The sequence below is a fragment of the Limanda limanda genome, chromosome 7, assembly GCF_963576545.1.
Source record: "Limanda limanda chromosome 7, fLimLim1.1, whole genome shotgun sequence".
Taxonomy (NCBI): Eukaryota; Metazoa; Chordata; class Actinopteri; order Pleuronectiformes; family Pleuronectidae; genus Limanda; species Limanda limanda.
The window spans coordinates 25,642,402-25,667,520 of NC_083642.1; the positions used below are offsets into that span (position 1 = coordinate 25,642,402).

At 40.8% G+C, this 25,119-nt stretch overlaps 2 protein-coding genes across 2 annotated transcripts in view; both read left to right on the forward strand.

Moving 5' to 3' along the window:
* Positions 1–13,736, forward strand: part of LOC133004961 (collagen alpha-1(XX) chain) — a 32,655-nt gene extending 18,919 nt beyond the window's left edge. Inside the window, exons 16-42 of the mRNA XM_061074537.1 lie at positions 302–428; positions 555–694; positions 774–906; positions 1,774–1,919; positions 2,082–2,211; positions 2,330–2,446; positions 2,585–2,731; positions 3,563–3,619; positions 4,127–4,165; positions 4,280–4,418; positions 5,083–5,225; positions 5,678–5,787; positions 6,733–6,891; positions 7,700–7,777; positions 8,027–8,113; positions 8,204–8,257; positions 9,430–9,525; positions 9,638–9,691; positions 9,796–9,849; positions 9,989–10,042; positions 10,901–10,972; positions 11,065–11,100; positions 11,714–11,780; positions 11,903–12,091; positions 12,197–12,274; positions 12,787–12,948; positions 13,086–13,736. Of these exons, the coding sequence (XP_060930520.1) occupies positions 302–428; positions 555–694; positions 774–906; positions 1,774–1,919; positions 2,082–2,211; positions 2,330–2,446; positions 2,585–2,731; positions 3,563–3,619; positions 4,127–4,165; positions 4,280–4,418; positions 5,083–5,225; positions 5,678–5,787; positions 6,733–6,891; positions 7,700–7,777; positions 8,027–8,113; positions 8,204–8,257; positions 9,430–9,525; positions 9,638–9,691; positions 9,796–9,849; positions 9,989–10,042; positions 10,901–10,972; positions 11,065–11,100; positions 11,714–11,780; positions 11,903–12,091; positions 12,197–12,274; positions 12,787–12,948; positions 13,086–13,114 (2,697 nt within the window). The 3' untranslated portion in view covers positions 13,115–13,736. The remainder of the gene's footprint in view (positions 1–301; positions 429–554; positions 695–773; positions 907–1,773; positions 1,920–2,081; positions 2,212–2,329; positions 2,447–2,584; positions 2,732–3,562; positions 3,620–4,126; positions 4,166–4,279; positions 4,419–5,082; positions 5,226–5,677; positions 5,788–6,732; positions 6,892–7,699; positions 7,778–8,026; positions 8,114–8,203; positions 8,258–9,429; positions 9,526–9,637; positions 9,692–9,795; positions 9,850–9,988; positions 10,043–10,900; positions 10,973–11,064; positions 11,101–11,713; positions 11,781–11,902; positions 12,092–12,196; positions 12,275–12,786; positions 12,949–13,085) is intronic.
* A 1,789-nt stretch (positions 13,737–15,525) lies between these two features.
* dpm1 (dolichyl-phosphate mannosyltransferase subunit 1, catalytic) lies at positions 15,526–23,490 on the forward strand. Its single transcript, XM_061074480.1, has 9 exons — positions 15,526–15,678; positions 18,716–18,815; positions 19,414–19,447; positions 20,044–20,120; positions 20,818–20,843; positions 20,999–21,094; positions 21,400–21,468; positions 21,568–21,682; positions 23,022–23,490. The coding sequence occupies exons 1-9, from the start codon at positions 15,548–15,550 to the stop codon at positions 23,124–23,126; spliced, it is 753 nt and encodes a 250-aa protein (XP_060930463.1). The 5' UTR covers positions 15,526–15,547; the 3' UTR covers positions 23,127–23,490.
* Positions 23,491–25,119: the final 1,629 nt, after the last annotated feature.

Consider the following 25,119-nt stretch of genomic DNA (forward strand, 5'->3'; position numbering starts at 1 on the left):
AATATACACTAATGTTAAACCTTCAGTCTCCAGAACCATCCTCAGAGCTGAGAACGTGTCTTTATTTTCAAAGAGAAACATAAACAAAACAAAAAAACAAGAAAAGAAATGTAAAGGTAACACATATCCAGAGGTGAATAGAATAAAATGCATTTTTGTTTAACTTATAATTATAACACATAACATTTATATGTTTTTCTTTTTATTTCTTTATTTTCTTACATAAATCTAAAATAACCAAAATGTATTTTAACTATAGCACGGTCTGTTCCAGTCATTCATTGAAAATACATCTTTCCAGGTGGAGGTAGCAGGACTGAACTCAGTGCTGGTGCAGAATCTGTCGTCTTTGTCCAGATACCTGATTTCAGTGCAGTCTCACTACCCACAAGGCCTTTCTACAGCACTCACCAGTAACGTCACCACACGTAAGACAAGCATAATCATATTTAATGTAATCATAATTATAATAATAGTCTTATTCTGCATGAAAAAACTCAGAGCAGGCTTAAGTGTCTTTATTTTAATGCTCCCACATGTTCCCTCTCTCCTAGTGAAGGTGCCTTCGCCCTCAGACCTCAGGGTGACTAACTTCTCAGGCAGTGATATCACTGTCCGCTGGGAGGCTGCAGCCGGTGATGTAGTGTCCTACCTCATCAAGTGGATCTCCCTCAGTGGAGGAGACCTGAGACAGGTAAGCATGAACAAATGGATGGTTGCGGCACATTATGTGTTATTATGGTCGATATAAAAGTTGCTGTTGTGTGTTTCAGTTGAGGGTTAGTGGCGAGAGTGAAGCAGCGATCCTGGAGGGAGTGGAGGACGATAAGGAATATCAGATCTCTCTGTCTGCACTTTATGGAGATGGAGCTCAGAGTGAAGCTGTGGCCATTCGCTACAGCACCTGTGAGTATTTATTTATTTAGTGTTTATTTGGATCTGCACCAAAGTGCACAAACTCATACACATTAGTGTCATTAACATGCCAGATTTTTTTTTTATCAAGATCCATAAATTATTATCTTAGAAATCAAGGAAAAATATTGAAAAACTCAAATGTTAAAGAAAGTGAAAAGAAAAGACTGCACTAAGATTGAATTGGTTCTATCTTGACCTATACTTCATCTTTCCACTAAGTTGTGTTGCTTCTCCCACTTTGAGGGAGGTAATAAGTTATAGAATGTGTTTCTGGTCTTCCTAGTTTTAGTTAAAGTTAATGCATAGCAACACTATATAAAACAATTTTGCTGACTTCATTGTGAGATCACGATGATGTCATTTCTAACATATGATCATATATTATTGTTTTGAAGCTTTGAGTTGTGTCTATCGTCCTATAGGCTGAAGAGGTACCTTGAAAAGTAAAAAATGTTTAAATGTTGATGTTATTTTCTTACTTCATTCTGACATTGCTCATAATGTGACATCATATCATGGCGAATCATTTCTAAGCAAGTTAAGCTTTTGATTGTCTCTATTATTCACAGAGAAATGGAAAATGTGTTTTTCAGATCATATTTTTCTAGATTTTGTACTTTTTTGTACTTTTCCCACCGATTTTGGTGAAAATCCACCCAGGCATTTGGGTGCAGGGTTAAAAACATTTAGGGAACGGCAGCTATGCTGATTTTTTTATCGCGCCAAATTGTTGCCAAAAAGTATATAATAATTTCTTCTTGTGGGACAATAGAGATTGAATATGAATATTATATATTATATGTGTTGAACTGATTTAATCTTATAATAATATATTAATACGTTTCTTCACTGCAGTGTCTGGTGGAGGCCCCTCCAGCTTAACGGTCTCTGAGGAGACTGCGGTCAGCTTGGTGGTCAACTGGGTTCCTCCCAACGCTCACGTCCTCCAGTATCGTGTGTCTTACACTGCACTCACTGGAGTAGAAACACAGGACAGCACTGTAAGTGGACTGTCATTGTCCCCTCCTCCTCCTCCTCCTCCTCTGCTTTGTCCTTCATCCCTTATCATTTGAATCATTCTGCTCAATGTAAAAACTCTCTGTGATTGTATTGAAAGATGTGTGTTTTGTTTTAAAGCTTAGCTGTAAGTTTGTTGTCCTCAGGTATTGGTCCCAGGTAGTGAAAAGCGAGTGGTGCTCGAGTCATTACAACCAGATACACGTTACAGCCTCCTGGTCACCGCCGAGTACCGCAACAGAGAAGGGGGCAGCAGTTCAACTCAGGGCAAAACCAGTGAGACAAACACTCTGAAGGGATACACATGACTTTTCGAAATCATCACCTGCTGGAAAAGATCTTATGTAGAAAGTTAGTTTGAGCTCTCTCTCTCTCTCACACTCTCTCTCTCCAGCCAGTCTGCGGGTGAGCAGTGTAAGCGTGGTCAGGTCAGACCACTCCAGCATCTGTGTGTCTTGGAGACCTGTGTCTGCTGTGGATGGATATCGTATTGTCATCCACTCTGTCAAAGGTAATCTTGAGTTCAATCAGTTACAGTGGCAGCTCTGTGCACATAAAGCTGATACGTAAAGTAACCACTATTAATTTACCCATCGGTGTGAACATATGTGTGTTATTTCTCTGTGTGTGTGTGTGTGTGTATGTGTAGAAAAAGAAACAAAGGAAGAAAGTGTGGATGAGTCCAGCAGCAGTCACTGTTTCACTGATCTGGAACCAGAGAGTCTGTATCGCATCAGTGTGCACTCACTGCTCGGCTCAGCAGAGGGAGCTGCTGTCTCCATTCTCCATCCAACAGGTTCGATCTCACTAACATCCACAGAGGTTATATTTTTAAGTTAATTCAGCTATTTTCAGACATGAACTCCTCAGGATGTCCCCACATTTTGGTCCAGACTTTCTCTGGAGTTTGCCTTTTACACATGAACAACGCAGTAGGAGATTCAACGGTCAGGTGCGTTCACAACAACACAGGAATCTCCAGAGTGTTCAACGGCTTAATTTATATAACAGTGTGTAGGATTCATACTGAAAGTGTACGCAGGCACAAAAGAAAGCTTTTATAACTCCCAGTCCACCTGGAAACGTTCATACGTGGATCTGTCTCAAAATGGGTTCTCTACCCGCCCACATTCAAATCAAGCGATGAGAAGAAGGAGCGCAACAAGAAAGACAGATTGTTTGGTGTTTGGTTGGATGTCATTTATAATGAAAACACACTGAAACACTGCTGCCGCTCCGGATAGTGAGTTATAGTAAAGATGATAGAAAGAACAAATTATCGCTTATCGTCAAAATATGAACTTGATGTATCGACTGTTCGTATTTTAATCATCCAAAACTGCACGATTATCAAATTCAGAGACAGCTGTGATGTCCCCAATCAATCAAATTTGACAGAATTATATATTTAAAATAATTAAAAGAGCCACTACATAGAAAGGTGCTGAGATTGTCCAGAGTTCAGTGCATGTCCTAAAAGCAGCTTTATATCAACCAGGAAGGCTGGCATTTGCTTTTTCATGAAATTCTTAATATATAAATGATTTACACACAAAAGGTGAGAAACTAAAACATTTCTTGGCTGCTTTCTTCTATATAATGTCCATAACTTTGTTCCTTTTTACAGCCACAGCTCCAGCCAGAATTCCCATCCATCCCCGGATGTATCCAATCCACAACGAAGGTCACTCAACAGCTCATTGTCTTTATCTCATGATTAGAAGAATAAGTGCATTTGTGTAATTTCAGGCTAAAATCGAATGGACATGTTAAGAGTCCATACATTGACAGGGACAGCAGCAGGTCAACTAAAAAGAAGGAATTCATCAGTTTTGTTATTTTTCAAAACATTAATGCTATGAGAAAATCTGTAACAATTGGATTTGGCGAAGTGGTTGAAATCACGAGTACTGTCGTTATGATACATGCTTTATGTAATAGTTATATTAAATTGGCTTGTTACATGACTTTAGGCAACTCAAACGTATATGAGGCCATTAAAATAAGATTTTTCTAAGAAAATAATAACGTTTCTAATAATCATATTTAATAACCAAGAGCAATTTTATCTTAATGTACCTGGAGTGCATTGTGAGATTGAGTGAAAATGGTGAAAAAAACATTTCTTCAACTGATGGTTTGTCAGCCTTTATTTTGACAGCTCAACACTGCCCTCTTGTGTTCTCTTCAGTGTGCCCTGAAGTCACCATCAGACACAGCATTGTTAAAGGTGAGAGCAGCTGTCCTCACTCAGAACTACAAACTGTCTCGCAAAAGACTTCTGATTAAACTGTCTTCATGATGTTTCTCATTTTATATCCGTGGTGTGTGTGTGTTGTGTCAGGGTTTGACATGATGGAAGCATTTGGTCTGACGCGGAGCGCTCACTCGTCGGTGGAGGGCGTGGCAGCCGAGCCCTTTGTCTTCAACACGGTCCCGGCCTACACCCTGTTCAGAGACGTCCAGCTGACACAGAGCACCAAGTGAGACACATCTCAATTCACCCTCTACTGTTGATTTGAACTTGTCTTGATGCAGCCCTGCGTTAACTAACCTAATTCATAATAATGATAATAACTTTATTTATGCAACACCTTCCAAACCACCCGTAACAAAGTCCTTCACAAAGAGTGGAATAAAAATCAAGAAAACATTAATCTAAGACAGCAAACAAAAGACCACAAAATCATTTAAAATCAAATATAACAATGGATATAGCACATTAAACTATTTATAAAAGCTGTAGTGAAAAGTGAGCATTGAGAGAGGATTTGAACACAGACAGTTTATTTAAGCAGAGAAAGTTTCCCATCACTTGCCCCCGCTGCTGCGTCAGTGTTGCTGCCAGTTGCTGCAGCCCCTCGACCCCCCCCACCCCATGCATCCACCTGTAGGCTCCGACCGGGGGTTAAAAATAATTGCTCATCATTTCCATCATATCTATGTAATAATATCTGGGGGAGTGATTAAGTCAGACCCTAACCCGCTCTACTGTTGCAATAAACATTTAAATGTGAATTGTCTCACTGAAGTGTATTTATGATTCCATAAATACACTTATCATTCAGATTCCACACATCCAATGGTTTCCTCCCGAAGAGAAAACCTTTGGAATGAACTGATCAATCTTTCCCTCTATCGCTCCAGGTTCATCCACCCTGCAGGTTTCTCTCCAGAACACACCATCAGCATCGCCTTCCGCATGCTGCAGGACACACCCAGGGAACCCTTCGCTCTGTGGCAGCTGACTGACAATGACTTCCAGCCCAAGATGGGAGTGGTGCTAGACCGTGAGTAACATTTATGCATCTGACTCTTTCTTATCTTTCTCTTCTCATCCCTCTAGTCGCAGCTTCTGTCTGAGGGTTGAATTGTTGGAAGAGTGAAGATGAGCAAAGAAGCCAAGAACTTGGAAGTTATTAAATGATTGGATGATTTTCTGGTTTTCTTTGTCTTGTGTGATAATGAATTGAGTGTCTGTGGGTTTGGAGCTGTTGGTCAGACAAAACAAGATAAAATGAAAAAGTCTTCTTGGGCATTAGGGAGTTTGGAGGTCTATTTTTCATTATTTTCTAACATCCTGCAGACGAAGCAATTCTCTGAGAAAACAGCTTTGTATTGAAGCTAGTTACTTTTTTTATCATACCCAGACAGTTTTTCCCTACACCCACATTCCCGTCTTTAGCGCCCCATGATTTAATGAATGAAATAACATAATAAATGAGTTACTTTTAATCCACAGCTACTACCAAGCACCTGGTGTACTTCAGTCTGGATTACAGGGGAGAGGTGCAGGAACTGACCTTCGACCAGCCGCAGGTCTACAGACTCTTCTACGGCAGCTTTCACAAGGTGAGAGACAACAGACACAGAACTGACCCCACTGTCATTCTGCAGGAAATTAAACACTGATTTTATTTTAATCTCCTGCATGACTCACTAACCCTTCTGTTATAAGACAGAAATGTCAAGACATATAATAACAGGAAATAAAAGGACTCCACATGCAGCACAGTATGAGCTGTCAGAATAAGATGAGGATATTACACATGAAAAGACCAACAATTAAGTTAGTAAAATACTGGAATACTAAAGAAAAAATGTATAACCTTAATGATTTAATTAATAATAACAACTCCAACTCACAAACTTAAACGTAAAAACATATAATTTCATCAATACAAACACAAATAACAGATTTGAATCTTTGCATCCAGAGCGGGGATGTGAGATCTGATGACAAGTGGTCAAGGGGGAGGAGGCACAGGGGGAGGGACTTCAGGGAACAGTTATTGTAGTTTGGCTTATTTGTTCATGATCAGCAGTCAGAGCTGCAGCAGTCACTGTGAGAGCTCATGGAGCCAATTTGCTTTCTTTCGCCTACTTTCCTTTTACTTATTTACTTACCACCTTTGGCACCCTATCTCCCCGATTTCCTCGGTCAAATATAAACACAAACATGATGCACATATTTTGAGATTAAGTGTGATTTACACTAACGCACACATCCAGTGGGAATGAATGTGCTTCTTAGAAATTGCACGTAAAAGATGTGCATAACTCCTTGATTAGTTTACCAATGATCATGTTTTTCTCTTAGACAATTGTTCCACAGCATGAAGAAAGAAAAATTATCATAACAGTAACAATAGATTTATAATGTGTTGTTGGGAGCATTTTCCTCTGAAGGTTGGTCTAGTAAATCTGAAACTCTGGTCTAATATAACAGCACAGTCTGGGATTATACAAGTTTTTTTTTTAGTCATTTGAATCAGTCCTCTCTCTTCCACTCGGCAGGTTCACTTGTCTGTCAGCCAGGTGAGTGTCTCCCTGTCTGTGGACTGCCAGCGTGTGGGGGAGAGACCGGCCCGCCCTCTAGGCACCTTGCCCACTGACGGTTTTGAAATGCTGGGAAAACTGGTGAAGACCAGGGGACCCAACAGCGGATCCGCCCCGGTACTGTCTCTCTATTCAGTACTCATTATTTCAGTCTGTCAGTAATATTGTACACATTGAACGTTTCTAAGGCTACATCCGTACTACTACGTTTTCATTTGAAATTGGTATTTTCAAACTAAAACGATCTATGTCCACCAGAGTATTTTGGCTCTGTATCAGTTTTTTTCCTCATCCATTCAAACACACCTGCAAATGCATATCATGTGACCTCTCACATACACTGTTGGACGCCTTTGGTTGTTACTTGCTAAATTCACAGATTGCTCTTCACATGTACAAGTTTGAAACATTGTAAAACCCGGCGCCGGCACCAGCCCACACAGCATTCGCGATCGACGTATTGGCCACTTTTTTTTTTGGCGTGTCAAATTGGATGTGTGTCACACGCCGAAAGCGTGAGAGTTGTCAGCTCTGTATTCATATTTTTTTCTATACGAGAGGAACCGGATCAGCACAAATAAGTCCCGGAACACGGGCAGGCCAAAACCAAGAGGTGCTGGATCCTGTTCCGGCATGATCCGGCACAAATTAACCCCTGGTTGCAAGTGTCTACATCATAGTTTACAAACATCTCAGTTTCTGCCCTGGAGTTTTCAAACTAAAACTGGGACAGCAGCGTTTACAAACTTCTCTGTTTTAGCAGCTCTAAAACTCCAGTGTAGCGTGGAAGCCAGGTGGATCTGTAGCAGAGTTAATGCATTTTTCGAATGAAGGTGTAGTTATGTGGTTGTAGCCTAAAAACATCTGATGGTCTCTTCCTCTGCCCTGTTCTCAACGTCCATCCTGTGTTCTTCTCTGAATCCAGTTCCAGCTGCAGTCTTTTGAGATTGTCTGTAACACAACGTGGGCGTCAGAGGACACCTGCTGTGACCTGCCTGGAGTGGTCAGTCTGTTATTATTTACATTTACCTTCTCCTGCCATTCTCACTTGGTAGAAGCTCATTGTGAGTGATTACAATATTTATTACATAGACTTTAAAGATGGGCAGTGTCTTGCCAGTTCACACTTAAAAACAACTAGTTCAAAGTTCAGTAAAAGCAACAGTGAGGGATAGTAGAGCACAGTTAATACATTGTACCAGGGCAGACTTGATGTCTTTGTTGTCTGCTGTGTGTCTGTTGGGTGCATCAGAGAGATGAGGAGAGCTGTCCTGCCCCGGCCTACACCTGCTCCTGTTCCTCTGACGTCCCTGGAGCTGCCGGTTCCCCCGGACCAACTGTACGTCACCATTCAAGTGTTTGTTGAATCATTTTTTGTTTAATAACTTGGTGACATTCATTGTGGTTGTTTGTTGTTATTTTTTTACAGGGAAAACCAGGTTCTCGGGGAGAAAAAGGCGAGAAGGGAGAGCATGGCCAAAAGGTGATGTAAAAAAAACAAGGGATATGGTTTCGGTTAGACTGTCCACAATGAAAGGAAGTCAACGCAAAGCCCTAACAAGGATAGCTCTTCAAACATTTATGTGTTGAAATAATGGATACTAAACTAAAGTATAATTTGAGGTTAACATCTACGCAGAGAAAACTGGGGAAGATACAAACACTTTCATGCTGAGTGTCCAAAAAGCAAAAGTCCAACTAGTTTAAACAAAAACACATGTATTCAAACAATATCATTATTTGTGGAAAATCTTTATTATCAGTGCCTGTGTGAAGTCTTGGACACCCGGGCACCAGCTGACACTCTCCCCTGCTGATTCTCTCCGAGAGCTTCACTGATTGCAGCTCAATGAGACTGATATCAGGTGACTTACTCAAGCAGTTTAAGAGGTTCCACCTCCTCAACCTGAAAAGCTCTTTGGTTTCCCCAGCCGTATTTATAGGATCGTAGTCCTGCTAAATGATGAAATGTCCAATGTTTCCTCTTTATTCACCTATCAGCAGTTGATCAATCAATCAGATTTAATTTGAAAGCCCATATTAACAAATACCAGTGTCTCATAGGGCTAAACAAGGTGTGCAACATCCTCTTTCCTCAATCCCTCAAGAGGAGGAATAAAAACCTACCAAACAAACTACCTATTAACAGGGGGAAAAACGTTGAAACCTCAGAGAGAGCCACATGTGACGCATCCCTCTCCCAGGATGGACAGAAGTAAAAGCAATAGATGGCGCATGTAGCTGAACAAATCAACAAAATTACAATATTAAGAACATTGATTAAAAGAAACAGTTTTTAATGTAAGATGTGACAATATTTTAAGTATTTATACATAAGAAAAGCTTAAGTAAATGCCAGTTGCACTAAGCTGGTTGTATTCCATAACAGAACCACCACAGCGTTTGATCATCTTATAATGTAGAAGAGATTGTTATATCAAGCTGTTCCTCTGATGTCTGCATATGAGCTTGCAGAAGTTTCGTCAAGGTTTAGTCTGCTGCTTCAGAACAATCTTTAAATATCACATGACCTTTTTGAACATGTCACATCAGTTCAGCTTTTAGACATTAGTGACACATTAGCTTGTGTTGTATTCTGAGGTTTGCTTGGATTCCCAAATGGATATCTTCATGTTTCTTTTCTCTGTGTTTCAGGGGGAGGTGGGTCCTTCAGGAAAATCTGGATTTGAGGGAGGCCTTGGACTTGTTGGCGGCACAGGACCCCGTGGCATGACTGTCCACGGAAAAGCGGTGGGGAGATGTCTTGTGCTTCAATACATTGCAATAATACATTAGACGCTGTACTCGTTACTTATGAATCTATTATTTTACCTGCTTTCTGTTTTCATGTTTTTCTTGTCAGGGCCCTCCGGGTACAAGTGGGGAAAAGGGGGATCCTGGCCGCCCAGGAGTCCAGGTGAGTTCAAACAGAAGAGAATCACTAAGACACAAAAAAAAACACAGAACATTCCAATGTTGGATAAATACTAATGTGACTCTTATTGTTGTCTTTTCCTGAAGGGTTTACCAGGACCTCCAGGACCGAAAGGGGAAGAGGGGATCCCAGGCCCCCAGGTGAGCTGTTTGAGCCCAGTTAGATTTATGCTGAGGTTTTAAAGAACAGTACATGTTAGCAGTTCTTCACCTGGCTGAGCTGATGCAGTGACCCTCTCTACCTCTGTGTCTGCTCTCCTCTCTGCAACATGTGTCACAGGGCATCAGGGGGATCGAAGGTTACATCGGTTCACCGGGTCTCACTGGACCCAGGGTAAGACTACATTTTATTCATATCCATGTGTCAAATGTTAGAGTTTTCCACTTTGGTGCCAGCATTGGGTCCGAATGTTCCCCTTTGCTAACGGTTTGGTCCACAACACAGAATATTAAAACATCGTATGAATATCTGTCGTCCTAATTCATAATATTAGATCTGTCTGAGAATGAAGCCTTTTTTTCATTTTGGATGTTATGAGCGTTCCTCTGGCACCACCTTCAGGCCACAGATGTTTTTCACACAGTTTGACATAAACTTTGCATGTAGCCCAGCCACTTTCACATTTGCAGTTTTTGTCATTTTATCTTTTTAATGCTGTTTGTTATTGAGGTGCATTTTAAGATAGCATCCTACTGATACTACTGATAATACTAATAATGATAAATGGAATTTAAGCTTCTGGCCTTTTTTATAATGTCTGTATTATTCATAGTATAAGATTATGCCACAGTTTCCCCTCTCTGACATGCACTGTTTCTAAATGTATAAGATACATTAACATTATGTCATTAAATTGAAATAGTTAGGATTAGGGTTCGTGTGTGGGGTATCGTCCACACCCAGCAGGATCAAATTTTTCAAAATGAAGAATAGAATCTCTCTCTTTTGTTAGAGTGGGTTTCCTTCATCGGTGAATTAGTCAAACATTTGTGTTTCAAATGATTTGGGATGTGATACAAGAAAGCTGAGAGTTAAATATGGACAAAGACACAGGTTTTGTGCCCTGTGTATATTCCGCATCATACACAGTTCTCCTTGTTGCCAGGGGATATGGTATCTCGGAGTTTATGTCTATCTGTCTGCTTTGTAATTTTTCTGCATTCCACTCATCCATCTGTGTGTGTTGTGCAGGGTTTCCAGGGAATGCCAGGATACCCAGGGCCTATAGGGGATAGGGGCCCCTTTGGACCTGTGGGACCTACGGTAAGACCAGAGGGACAAATGACAGCATCAGCCATTATCTGTATTCACATTTGTTTATAATAGTCTATACACATGTATCTTTTATTTTACAGGGTCTGTCAGGTAATAAAGGGGAACGAGGAGAGAAGGTGGGTGATAATTTGTCTTTTTCTTAGATATTTTTTCTAGCACAGAGATTGTTTTAAAATGACTTATCAGCACAGTCAGTAAAATGTTTACTTTTATCTGTCTAATAAATCCATAAATCTCTGTCTAAATGTGGTTAGCATACCTTAACAACAGTTCATCAGCTTCACACTTGGCATGTGTATTGTTAAGGCCCAAAGGAAATTCAGGGTCGACTTTAGTGCAATTAGAACATGCGATATGTTCAAGATTTATTAACTTTGAATGAACATGCAACCTGCGCTCTGTAGCAGTGGCAGCTGGGACTTATCTTCTTAAGCAGACAACGACAACAGTGCATTCAAGGCAAACTTTAAATAATAAGGTGAACAGCTCTTTGTGCAGCAGCGGTGGCGCAGCTTCAGGGTTCTGCATTCTGTCTTCACCTGTCGCAGCTCAATTGCTGCAGGTCTCTTTCAGAGAGAAAGTTGCAACCAGCATTAGCACAGGTCCTAGAAAACAGCCCATTCCAACCAGGTAGGTTTAGAATACTGCACGAGTGAATTAAAGGTTTCTCAAAGTGAAACACTGTTTTTTGTTGGAGCCACAGTTGTTGAGTTTGCTTTTGTTTTACAGGGGGAACCTCAGTCAATGGCCATGATCTTCCAACTGGTCACACAGGCCTGTGAACATCTAGTGCACAGTAAGTTGTCTGTAGCACACAGGTAAAACCAGAATCTTCTACAGTGATGGTATCTGTGTGTGTATCTATGCAGCTGTAACTGAGAATAAACTCCAGATGATTCGACACTCTTGCTTTTTCAGAGGAGGTGCTGAAGCTTGACATGTTCATGAACGAGATAAGTCGTAAGCCAGCTCCTATTGAGGAGCCAGTGGGACCCCCAGGAGAACCAGGTATCCCAGGGCCGAAGGGGCCACCAGGTGCCCGGGGTAACCAGGGTAACATTGGTCAGAGGGGGAGACCTGGCAGGTCTGGATATCCAGGAGAACAGGGTACGACTCCATCTGACGCTTGACGTTTATAAATTTGTATGATGTCACCTTCTTTTTCATTTCATGATAATATTACAAGCTGATCTGCATCTTCTTTTTCTGAAGGCCAGAGAGGTATCCCTGGAGGGAAAGGTGATGCAGGGACCAACGTCCAGGGGCCCACAGGGCTCAAAGGATATGCAGGTATCTTCATGGGTCTTTTTTTCGTACCCGCTCGAGTATTGCAAGCTGGGGCTCAGATTGTGGATGCTCATAAATCACAAGTTTGAAAAAATAACTTCAATAAATTATTCAGATCTCTATATAAACCCTATTCATGAACAGCAATCAAACTGATTCAGTTTCATTTTATGAAAAAATAACTATAAATTGTTCATTGCAGACAAACCAGATAGGATGAAGAAAAAGTTTTCCAACCTTACTCTGCACATGTGTAAAGTTATGGTATATTGTAGAACTGTTTGAGGAGGACTCACTCACGACAAGGAATAGTTCTCATGTAGCTCCAGAGGTTTAACACAGGACAAGGGAGCAGGCAGGTTTAGAACGGACACTGCACCAAATTTTATCAGTTGCAAGAAATTATGTCTGAACTAATAGGGCACAAAACGGACCGATAATTGATCAGTTAACAACTCTGTTGTACTGACAACTGGTTTTGATGCATATGTGTTGTGTATTGCGTGTGTCTGCAGGGCCTCTAGGTGAGTCCAAGCTGGGAGTCCTCGGTTCCAAAGGAGATGATGGTAAACCGGGACCAGAGGGGATCCCTGGTCATCCTGGGCAGCCAGGCGAAGTTGGACCACCGGGCATGTGCGACAGTAGTGGAGGCTGCCAAAGAGTTCCCCAGCAAACAGGTAAGCAGCAAGGACAGCTCCTGGAAATATTAAGATACACTTTTAGACTTGTGTTTGTGCCCACCACACACGGAGAAACACTGTTAAACACTTTAGCCTCCACTTGACTTTATTTTCTGTTTGCTCTCTTCACCCAGAAGACCCTTATTATGGCTACGAGCCCTGATATGAAGAAGCAGGTAGCCGTTGCATGGTGTCTGTCTGAAATTGCCGTGCTGCCTTTGGAGCTGGATGACAGAGCGGGTATGGCGCTTCAAGAAAAGCACCACTAAGGAGGTTCGGCGTGTTGAACTTGCCACTGACTGATGCAGACGGTTCATCATATGTGAGAAAAGAAAATAACACAGGAAGGAGATCTCTGTCCGACTGTTGATGTGTTATTTGAAAAAAACTGAACAAGTGGTGAGCTTCCTCATATAGATCAGTGTTTTGATGACAAATAGCATCAATTAAGGAAAATATTTCCCCACTGGGACCAGTAAAGTGTCATCTTATCCATTCCATGTAAATGTACTCATGCACTGTATTGATACCACGTAGTTTAGTTTAGTGTTCCATTTCTACCTGTTCTATCGGCCATTCTAACCCTTACTGCCTCAAGGATAATAAAAACACCCATGGTGTAAAAGCTCCTCTTTGTCCCATGGTAGAAATTATACTGTGATAATGTTTGTTGCCATGTGTATAATAATTTGTATATTTTGTGTTTATTATATTTACTGTATGTTCATGTTATAATATTTTATACTGTATCTATTCACATTGAAAAGTAATGTTTACATTTAATAATTTCCTGGGGGTTGGTTAATAAACATTTCAGTGTGTGTGTGTGCGTGCGTGCGTGCGTGCTTGCGTGCGTGTGTGCATGTCTGTTTGAATTTTTCGTATGTATATTTTTTTAATAATTTGTTAATAAAATACCATTGATATGTGTCTTGTGTAGTAATTTTTTTATCCAAAATAACTTTATCATGTGTTTCCGTTAAACCCTTTCCTCCTGGAGGACTAACACAGCAGATTTGTCATCTGCTTAAGTGCTCTATGTTCTCTGTGGAGGACAAGAGGAGATAAAGTAATGAACGAGGGTCTTATGATAACATTCATATCCACGTCGGAGACAGATTGGAGTTTATTTTAAGAGCAGCACAGAAGTTCTGACCTGTCAGGTTAGTTTCAGTAATGGGATAATTTTTCCAATTTAGTTTAAATGTTTTTTGTTTGTTTTTTTAAATAAAGGTGGACAATGGCTGTTCATAGCCATCTGAAGGTTCTAAGAAAATAGAGGATCACAGTAGAAAACAGTTTGTTAATGTATAATGAATGATTATGCTAATACTGTAAAAATGTCTACACGTGTTACATTTTCAATCAAAGGATATATTAATAGAAGACTGACTGTGATTTCTATCTGATTTATCAGTGTAGCTGATGTAAAAATTACTTAATATGGCTGTTGAATATTACTAAGTTGACATACTCAACTATATAAATGTAAGGTACTTTCTTTGAGTAGTTACATTTTATAATACTTTGTACTTTTACTTGCTCGATTGTTTAAGAGATGTACTAATAACTCTACTATATTTATTTTACAGATTCAGTTACTAGTTACTTTGCAGATTCAGAATCTTAAAAAAAAGACATGAATAAAGGAATATGTATTACTATCAATAATAATGACAATGAGACATCAAGATTTCTTTTGATCTTGACACTGTCACTGCAGGAGTGGAGGTGTTTGTTTATGGATCAGCATCAAAGGATTCATGGTCCATGTATGTCCGTGATACAGAACATCGTGTTTTAATGGCGTGTAATCAAACTTTGACTCCACGCCACAGTCACACCATGCGTCGAAAAATCGATCTTTGAGTTAGTTTGTATCTCCTTCTTGTTGTGATGACACTCATCTCAATTTGAAGTTGGTCTGACGTAATCCCTGGTACAAGCACCTCAAAGTAAAAATGTGGAATATGGCAAAAATGGCCACCCAATGGAAAATAACAGGCTTCCTGTTGCGTTTTTCCAATTGCACCTAAATCTTTTTTGTTTGTCTGGTCATGATACACCTGTGTATCGATTTTTGTGAAGATTGGTCAATGTGAACTTGTTCCGGGGGTCTCGGGGGGCACCGTTGAGCCATTTTGCGACGCACATTGAACTTTCTAACTTTTTGCCAATTTTGGCAAGAATTTGAGCCCTCAAAAAGCCAATTCATTTGCCTGAAAAACAAAAAAAAAAATAATAATAATCCTTACAATTTCAATAGGGCCTCACGTCTGTCAGTGAAAGTCAGTGCTCGGGATCTAATAATAATAATAATAATAATGTCTGAAATTATTAATTTTTTGGTGCTGCATCAAAATAGATTTAGTGATTGATGGTAAAACCTATGTCAGCTTTTTGGAGTATTTGAGTTTTGTTGTAGATCACTGAAGTATTACTTGTATTAAGTAAAACATCTGAGTACTTTCACTGTAAAAATGTCGTTGAACACGTTATCATTTCCCATACTGTCTCGCCAATCCCCCACTTGTTTTGAAAAGGGCAAACAGGAAGTTGAGTGGGTGACTTTACACAGGAAGTGGACCACGTCACCATGGCTAACAGAAAGACCTCAGAGCCGAGCAGGGACAGAAAAGACAGATACTCGGTGTTATTACCGACGTACAACGAACGGGAGAACCTTCCCCTGATCGTGTGGCTGCTGGTGAAGTGTTTCACTGAGAGGTGAGTCCTGCTCTCAGCCAGCGGAGCCTGTAGGCTGCTGCTAACGTCAGCTAGCATCAGTGCTAAGGCAGGGATGAGCTGTCACTACACCTGAGAGAAGCTGATAGTTCTAACCTCTGCAGGCTGTTTGAGGAGGGAGACCTGGCTTTAAGCTTCAGGTCAGGTTTAGGTGGATGTGTCTAAAAGTTGTAGAGTCTTGATTCATTATTTAAAATCATCTAAACACGATTTCTCAGGATGACGTCAAACGTAAACAAAAAACATGGCTGACTATGTCAAAATGGTATGTTTTATTATTTTGTTGTGGTTAATGTAACTATTTCTGCCCTGCTGCATAAGTAAACTGAACCTAATAACACTGAGGTCGTATTTACTGATTGGTTTCATTGAGGGATGGGTGTTACCGTATGATTATAATCATTTAAACCAGGGGTCTCAAACTCAAATTACCTGGGGGCCGCTGGAGGCAGTATCTGGGTGAGGCTGGGCCGCATCAGGTATTCCACAAAAAAAAAAAACTTTGCTAAAAAAATCCAAACTTCTCTAATGTCATTACTAACAGTTATTTAACTTCAATGGGTTCTTCTGAACATGAATAGAATATTGAAGAACACGAACAGTTCTTGTAAACATGGCTTCCCTTGCCTACTTCTTGCTGCCAGAGACCTGGCAGCGCTTTCTCTCACATAGCTGAGCCACATTTGGCTTGAGGGAGGAAGTAGTTGAGACCCTCAGTATGGCTTGAAGATGATCATCAGTAAGCCTGGACCTGTACCTGGACTTATTGAAGTTCAAGGTGGAGAAGAGCTTTTCACACAAATATGTGCTCCAAAAAAGGCACATGGTCCGCTTGAACATTCGGGAAAGCTCAAGGAAGCTGGGGTTCAATTCTCACAAAAATTGCCCAAGCTTGTCTTCCTTTCCACTCACCTCCCTGAACTTGGCTTTGAGGTCAGAGTTGCACTGCAGGCCGATGAGCTCCATTTGAAGCACAGGAGGGGCATCTTGCACATCAAAGGAGAAGGGATCCGCAAATTTTTTGTAAAAGTCGCTCTGTGCGTCTTGAAGTCTGCAAATCTATGATCAAATTCCTCCTGTAGCCTCACATTTTTCTATACATTTTTGTGCTTACTTTGTGCCGGCGTGTTGGCTTGCCTGCGTTCTGGGACTTATTTGAGCAGATCCGGTACCTCTCGTATCGAAAAAAATATGAACATTAAAAAAAGTTTTTTAAGAAATGATTAAAATAAAATATAACAATATAATGTAATCACTAGAAAATTACGGAGCCCCTGTTGACATCGGTGGATGAATTACTAATTTGTGGCCACGCAATAACAAGATAATCTAATAAATTATATATAAAGCTTTCTTAACAACAGCATCACAATTTCATAAAATAATAACAAATGCAGACTTCTAAGATGAACCAAAATAACTAGCACATCGTCATGTGCAGTCCGTGGCTCGGTGCGTAAATGTCACCACCAGAGGATGAGGGAATTTAAATCATTAAAATTCATCCACACATATCAGGTGTAAATAATAATGTAAAACAGCCCAGACTGTAAAATGTAGATATTAGCTCAATGACGTGTTATAAACTGCTGCGGTTTAGAATAATCTGTCTGCGTAAAGAAGCTCCCAAAACCTCACAGCGCAGCGTGTGCGTAAAGGAGCCGTGGTGTCCCTTGAATTTGCCTTCAATTTAACAAATTGTGTGTGTGTGTGTGTGTGTGTATGTGTGTGTGTTCCGTTCCGCTGGACACAGAAGTCGCCTTTGCTCAAGACGCCACTTTATTAATCACTGACATAAAGACTGATACCGTCACTGCAGTATAGCCTAAATAAGTCCCACTGCATTGTAAGTGGCATGTGTGTGCTGTTTTAAGCGGCGTTTTATGTGCGTTCCGGGACCTGTGCTCGTCGTACCTGCGCTGTGATATGTACTTAGCGTTCCGGCACCTTGTGATTTATAAATGAAGCACTGGATACATCATGACCTGCGCGAAAGAGGGCAGAAAAATATGAATTTCACCCTCCTGCACCGCACATCCAAAGCCACTCTTTTCTCTCCCGGCTCTCTCTCTCACTCACTCTCACACGTACACACACACACGACCCCGCCCCCCATGTCACACACTTGCATGCTGCGTTCACTGGTCAGGCACACAGTAGGAAACCAGAACATCATAACATTGTCCCACACAGCAGCTAACAGCGGAGCTGCTACAATGTTTGTGCGGGCCGCACTAACATTAAACTTTCATATTAAGGTGGGGGCCACAAAATATCGTCCCGCGGGCCGCAATTGGCCCGCGGGCCGCGAGTTTGAGACCCCTGATTTAAACAATAATCATCATCATGCAGTAAGCAGAGCATGGCATGTTTATTTTTAGAACAAATTTCAACAACAATGCACCTCAAAGGGTTTTACATGAAATATCAAAGTTACCGTGACTCATTTTAAAAGCAACATAAGACAAAACAAAAAAAGAAGCATTTAAAAAGAGTTACATTGAGGAGAAAAATGTCAATAAATAACAATATAAGTGTAACAGTGCAGTGTAAGAACTGAGGGATTGATTGATCTGAGAGCAGGCTGGGGTAAACAGCAAAGTCTTCAGCATTGATTAAAAAGACACACGATTAGCAGCAGATCTCATATGTGGAGCATTTAACACAACGTCCTCCATGTTTAGTTTTGACTCTGGGGACAAAGAGTAGACTGGTCCAAGATGAGCTGATAGTTGGGTCTGGGTGCTTCATGGTGTAGCAGAAGTTCAGGAAGGATTTTGGCCCTGAACCCTTCAGTGCTTTATAAACCAACAGTAGCTTTTTGAAGTCAATTCCATGACAGAGAGGAAGTGTAAAGATCTGAGAACTGAAGGGATATTTCAAACTTTGTAGGTGTTATTGAGGACAATAAATACAGTTAACCTTGCCCTTAAGCAAGTGTGTGTGTGTCTGTGTGTGTATGTGTGTGTTCTAACCAGATTGCAACCTGAAGTGCACTTTTAATTTGTGGTGTTTACAGTGGATATGACTATGAGATCATAGTGATTGATGACGGAAGCCCGGATGGGACACTGGAGGTGGCAGAGCAGCTGCAGAAGATATATGGAGAGGACAGGATAGTAAGTGAAGAATCACTGCTGTCTTTCTTTGAGAAGAGTCATATCAAAAATCTAAATTGTGTGAAGAATGTATTAGAATTCTTTCAAATGCTGCAGAGACTAGAACTGATTGTCTGGGTCAGATTTTGAATTGCAATCTGACACTGTGCCCCCCGAGAAACACATGATACCAAACCACATAATTTACTACTTAAACTGTCCTTTTATTGTTAATATTATGAACAAAGAGCATACAGTGCTTAGACATGAATAATAGTAAAATAATAAAGTTATAAGTGCAAACCCCACCATCATCCCATAAACATAATGCACACACATTAAGATGTTCTAGTTTTCTACCAAACCTCTACAATTAAAACTTCTGGGAAAAATACTAGTGCCTTGGGGACTTGTTAGGGGTTTTCTCATCATGCTGTTGCAGTCTCCTGTACAAAGCTGATCATAAAATCTAAGGGGCGTCTCACAAAATTGTGGACAGAAGTAATCAGCCATTCTTAGCATGGAGCCCCAAGGCTAATTCCTGCTTTGCCTACCCTCCTGCACCACCCCTGATGTCTGTGTACATGCACAGTCTCACTCTTTCTGTTCTATGTTTCAGCTTCTACGACCTAGAGCGAAGAAATTAGGCCTCGGTAAGTTTGAGACTGTAAAAAATGTGTGTTTTCATCTTGAGCTGCTTTCAGACATGCACTGCAGTCCGGATAATCTCCTTAAATTATCCAGACTGGTTTTATGTGAGAACACAAATGTCCAAGTCAGTTGCTGCAGACTTTCTCTGAAGTGTCTCCTCCCAGCCCCCTTGTATAAACTCTGGATAATGTCTGAGTGAGCCCATCTGAGAAAACAGAAAGAGATTCCCTTGAGGATTCACATTGATGATGTTTCTAGAAAGCAACAGATGCAAAACTGAAAAAACTAAAATAATACAAATATCTCCAGATGAAAGAGCAATGCAATCCAAGAACAAGACCCAGACAAAAATGAGACCTTGGAAAAAAAAAAGAGATTCAAGTAGTGACGCTGGTGTCGATGTGCGGCTACGTCCTGTTGCCTGTATACTGTTCTAGGGATATCCGTGTAGATTTGTGTCCGTCTCACCGGAGAATCTCCCGTTGCATTCTTCATACATAAAAGGCAGAACTCCGGAGAAAGTACAGACCACATTATGCATTAAAGTGGCTTTAGTAATCATTGCCAAATTCTGATAAAGTCCTGTTTCTTTTCCAAGGCACTGCCTACATCCACGGCATGAAGCACGCAACTGGGAACTTCATCTTTATAATGGATGCAGATCTGTCCCATCATGTGAGTGGAGCCTGCCTCATTGTGTGTGCACACACTATGTTCATAGTTCCCTCATACGCTGTGGGTGTGTGTGACTTCTCCTGTGCATGATAACAGTCCATGGCTACAAAACACATGAAGCTGAAGCCTGTGCCGTAAACTGACAGTGACTAAATTGTTGCTTTTCTGATTAATGGATTCATTATTTTGCTCATAAAATGTCAGAAAGTGGCGATAGATCCACAATATGTCAGCGTCAGTATTTCCTAAAGCCCAACATGACGTCTTAAAACTGGTGTTTTGTCTGCACATTACTCTAAAGAGATTCAAGTTACTGGCGACATTACAAATTGATATGAGACAAATCCTCATGTTCAAGAAGCTGAAACCACTTAATTTAAAACTATTGATTATAACTGTTGTTCTTATATTAACATATAATGTTAACTATTAGTACTAGAGCTCTAACTGATTCTATTATCCCTCTTTTACACAACAATAAGTGGGTATATCATTTTATTTTAATAGGGTACTGCTTACTGAGTGTCAGTAGAGGAGATTGCCTTTCTGTTTTTTTTCCCGGCACATCATGTCTGACATCATGAACACTGGCAACTGAAAATGGGAATTTACAGATTCCTGAATTGTATCAGGAGTAGTACGTGTCTTGTATGTTGTCAGTGACTGAGATTTTATTGTTCTTTTTTTTCTCTTTCAGCCCAAATTTATTCCAGAATTTATTGAGTAAGTGTTTGTTTTTTCCTGATTCAGTAATTGATATCCACAGTGAAACATCTCCATATTTAAACTATAGTATTAGGTCAGTGTAACACAGATGATATAGGGTTAATGGTGGATATATCTTTTTGTTAAAGATTGTTTTCTTCCTTGTTTGCCAGAAAGCAGAAGGAGGGTAATTATGACCTGGTTTCTGGTACTCGTTACCAAGGCAATGGGGGCGTATATGGCTGGGACTTGCGCAGGAAACTAATCAGGTAACAATGCTACACTGTCCTTAATTTCTTGTTATATGTCTTCCACTGAAGCAATATGACTACCTGTAATGCCTCTATGGCCAATCAGGAGTCTGAAGAAAAAACAGGTTCTCGTAGACATACAACAATATGTTTACAAGTCAAAAATCATCACTCCGGATGGATTTTATGAAAGCTCCTTTTTCAGTGACCGTAAGCTCTGTTTACATGTAGACAAAAGGCCAAAAGGTTGAAAATATTCACATCGTGTACACGTGGACAAGTCCTGAGGTTTCATTTTCTTTCCGTCTCCATCTCTCTCATAGCCGAGGAGCCAACTTTTTGACGCAAGTGTTGCTGAGACCCGATGCTTCAGACCTCACAGGCAGCTTCAGGTATGTGCTGCTGTGAAACGCTGCTGCCTGTTGAACTGAACGTGCCTGGAAGTGAGATGTTTCACACCCCTGCTGTGTGTTTATTCTCATTCCCGTCAGGCTGTACAAGAAGAACGTGCTGGAGAACCTGGTTGAGCGGTGCGTGTCCAAAGGTTACGTCTTTCAGATGGAGATGATCGTCCGCGCCAGACAGCTCAACTACACTATCGGAGAGGTGAGGCCCTAATTTTCTCATTCTCTCACTAATTTCTGTATTTAAGATTTTCACATTAATCCTGCGTTTATGAATGAGGACCTAGCACTGACAACTGAAGAAAACCCACATTTTATTTATTTCACTAGATTATCATTTTACATAATTTATAGACTTAGAAGCATTAGAAATCATAGTGAAGGTCTTAACACCATTTAAACAAACAATAATGAACCATAAAAAAGTGTAGACGTAGGGACTGTTGAATAGTCCAATTAGCTTATGAAGTTTCCTAATTGAGTTTAGTGACTCTGTTAAAAAACATTTATTTTATTTATTTTTATTAAATTCAGATTAGTGAAACCTGTGTTGTATCTGCATCAAGACCACATGGCCACAAGGTTAAGCTCAAAAACCAAGATGCTTAATATTTGTCAAACTAGTGCAGTACTAAACCAGGCTGTTTGGAATGGGCTGTTTGCTTTCTGTAAAAGTGACCTGCAATAATTGAGCAGAATTAAAGACTGGCTCCAGGACTGAGTCCACAGAACCATGAAGCCATTGCTGCTGCACAAAGAGCTGTTGACCTGTTTATTCAAAGTTCCGTGAAGCTCGACCCAGAACGCAGAACCCTGACCCGGAGAATCAGTTGCTGTGAACGCGCTATTGTCATGATCTCCAACCTGACTTACATTGATGAGTTCCGTCAGCAGTTGCTACAGAGCGTTGGTCTCCTGTTTTATTAAAGTTTACCAAATTCAAAGCTGCACTTCCTTAACAATACACATATCAAGTGTGAAGCCAATAAGACAAAGGGTTCTTGGGTTATGCGTTCCACATAGAGACAGAGATTCCTGCAATTATATGGTAGATTGATATTATATAGATAAGATAGATAGATGTGGAATAGATGAACGAGTTGCTTCCATAGACATTTTAAAGCCCAGGTTCAGATTTACTTATTTATTTAAAAAAGGGTATTTTCTCTATGTTTTCTGCCTCAACACAACAATAGACCAGGTCTAATCTCAAACGCAGGTTTATAACACTCTGTGTAGATTTATCAAACCTGGGCTGGATCTGCAAGTTCAGTATCGGAAAGTTAGAAAAAAAATTTAAAGTCTTGGTCTAATTACTTCAGGTGAACCCATCCTTTTTTAGGTACGTTTACTGAAATTCGGTTGAAAATGATGTTTAATACTTTTTCACTACTTCGTAAGTAGAGAAATGGGAAAATCTGTTTAAATTTAGCTTAACTTGTACCTTAACCTCCGAATCCGAAGCTGACTTCAGTGTTGTGACTCTGCTTTATGGTATGAACTGAAAAAGCAATGACCTTCTTCTGCATTGAAACCAACAGGTGCCCATCTCCTTTGTGGATCGCGTTTATGGAGAGTCCAAACTGGGAGGGAATGAGATTGTGTCGTTTGCGAAAGGACTGCTCACACTCTTTGCCACAACATGATGATGAGTGACCTGAAGTGTAAATGTCCCATGACGCTGTCTTACATACTGTGCACAGTAGTTATGTCCAAATTGTAATGAGGGGAGAAAAACAAGCTCCACTTGCCTAACGTTCAGAAGTTACATGATGTTAAACGACATGGAGACATCTCTGTCCCCTGTTAGCTGTAAATATAAAGTAATTGTCAGTAGCTGTCCAGAGGACTGAAGGAACATAGTGCTTTACATTCCCATCATCCTTTTTAATGAGTGGTTAACAAAGCACGGTTTCTCGTCATTTCCAGTCAAGACAGTGGACTCCACGCTGTTTACAGTGAATTGCTCCTCCTGTCATTGTGTCTATCCAATAAACAGTTTTTATCGCTGTCTGTTTTCTTCTTCTTTCTTTCCTTGCTCTTGTACAGTGAGTCCAAACCTGAACAGGGTCACAGAGAGCACCCGGCTTCTCTCATTGATATTCACTGATCAAATAGTGTAGGGGGCTGTTGATTTTAGTGTAGGGGGCTGTTGATTTTAAAGCTTTATAAATACTGACCATTTACAATGTGTATGGATGTGACCTCAAGGCTGTCCTGAATGTTCATGATGATAATATTGTAACAGTGTCGTGGCAATTCTGCAATCCCACTCTGACAATGAGGAAGAGACACAAATCTCTGACTGTATAGCTACACTTTAACGCTCAGAGCATTGTGCTCAACACAAAGGTTGGTTTGTAATATGCACACCGATGGGGAGCTGTTCTTTCAGTTATAGTTTGGCTTCGTTCTCCCCCCTCTGCCTGAGGTTGTTTCTAAGCCGAAGGTCAGGATCTTCTGATGACATCAGGCAACAATACCTTAGTTTAAGCCATCAGGCCAAGATTCATTCAATTGTACAGGATTCAACAATCAATGTTAAATTGTATAAGATTCAACATGATCAATTATAGGGGAAATGAACATGATTATATTGTGCATTATTAAAAGGTTACATTTCCCTTACACACAGTTCTGATTCCTGACCTTGGAACCCGTAGTTTGACTTTCAACCATGTCTTATGGACTTCACCAATGTGCTGTGGTGTGTACTTTGTGCTGAGACAGTAGTAGTCATTTCACACACACTAATGGAAATGTCACCCAGGGGTCAAACCTGGATGGATGGATAGACGGAAGGATACCATACCTGGATGCATGAATAGATGGATTCTGTAGATGTATATTTATTTGATCTTAAATACCACATACAGGACAAGCGAGGCAGTGATTACAGAAGTACAGCAGTTTGTGTCTATGGAGGCTGTGCCTGAATGACTTAAAAAGTCAGAGGTTAGGACAGTCAATGTCCCACTCTTCTTCTCACAGGGTCCCTGACCACCTGACAGCTCCGCACTCCATACACTGTTTACACGCCTGTCTTGATGAGTTTCAAAATCTATTATATTGCTTATTTAAATTTCTACATTGAAACATCATCGAGGAACTATTTAAAAATAGGTTGATGATGATGAGGATGAGAGTCACCCCCTGCTGATGGAGAACTTTTACCGCCACTCTATCCAGTGCAGTGTCACGTGGGCTGCAGTGCTGGGTTCGGGAGCTGTTCCTCACCGGGCACAGGAAAGTAGTTCCGGTCGGTTTGACTGGGCAGTAACAGCACAGAGACGTACAGCGCCACCTATCGGAGATACCAGAGACACCACTCCTGGGCTGAGTGCTGAGGCACTGTGTGCATTGGACCCTCCGCAGGGAGGAGGAGGAGGAAGAGGAGGAGGAGTGGGGCGCCAGATGTAGCCACACCGCGCATGCGCACAACTCGGCGAAACCCACTCCAGGAGGACGCCCGCTGGCGGTGAGATCCTGCCACTGCTACCCCGGGTTGTTTACCCCCCCAGCCTCGCATACAGACTACGCAGACCTTCCCTGGGCTGAGAGGGAGCGGAGAGGTGAGTTTTCTATCAGAAATTTTCTTAATTGGCCAAATTGATTGAGAAACCAATCAGGAGTCGTAAT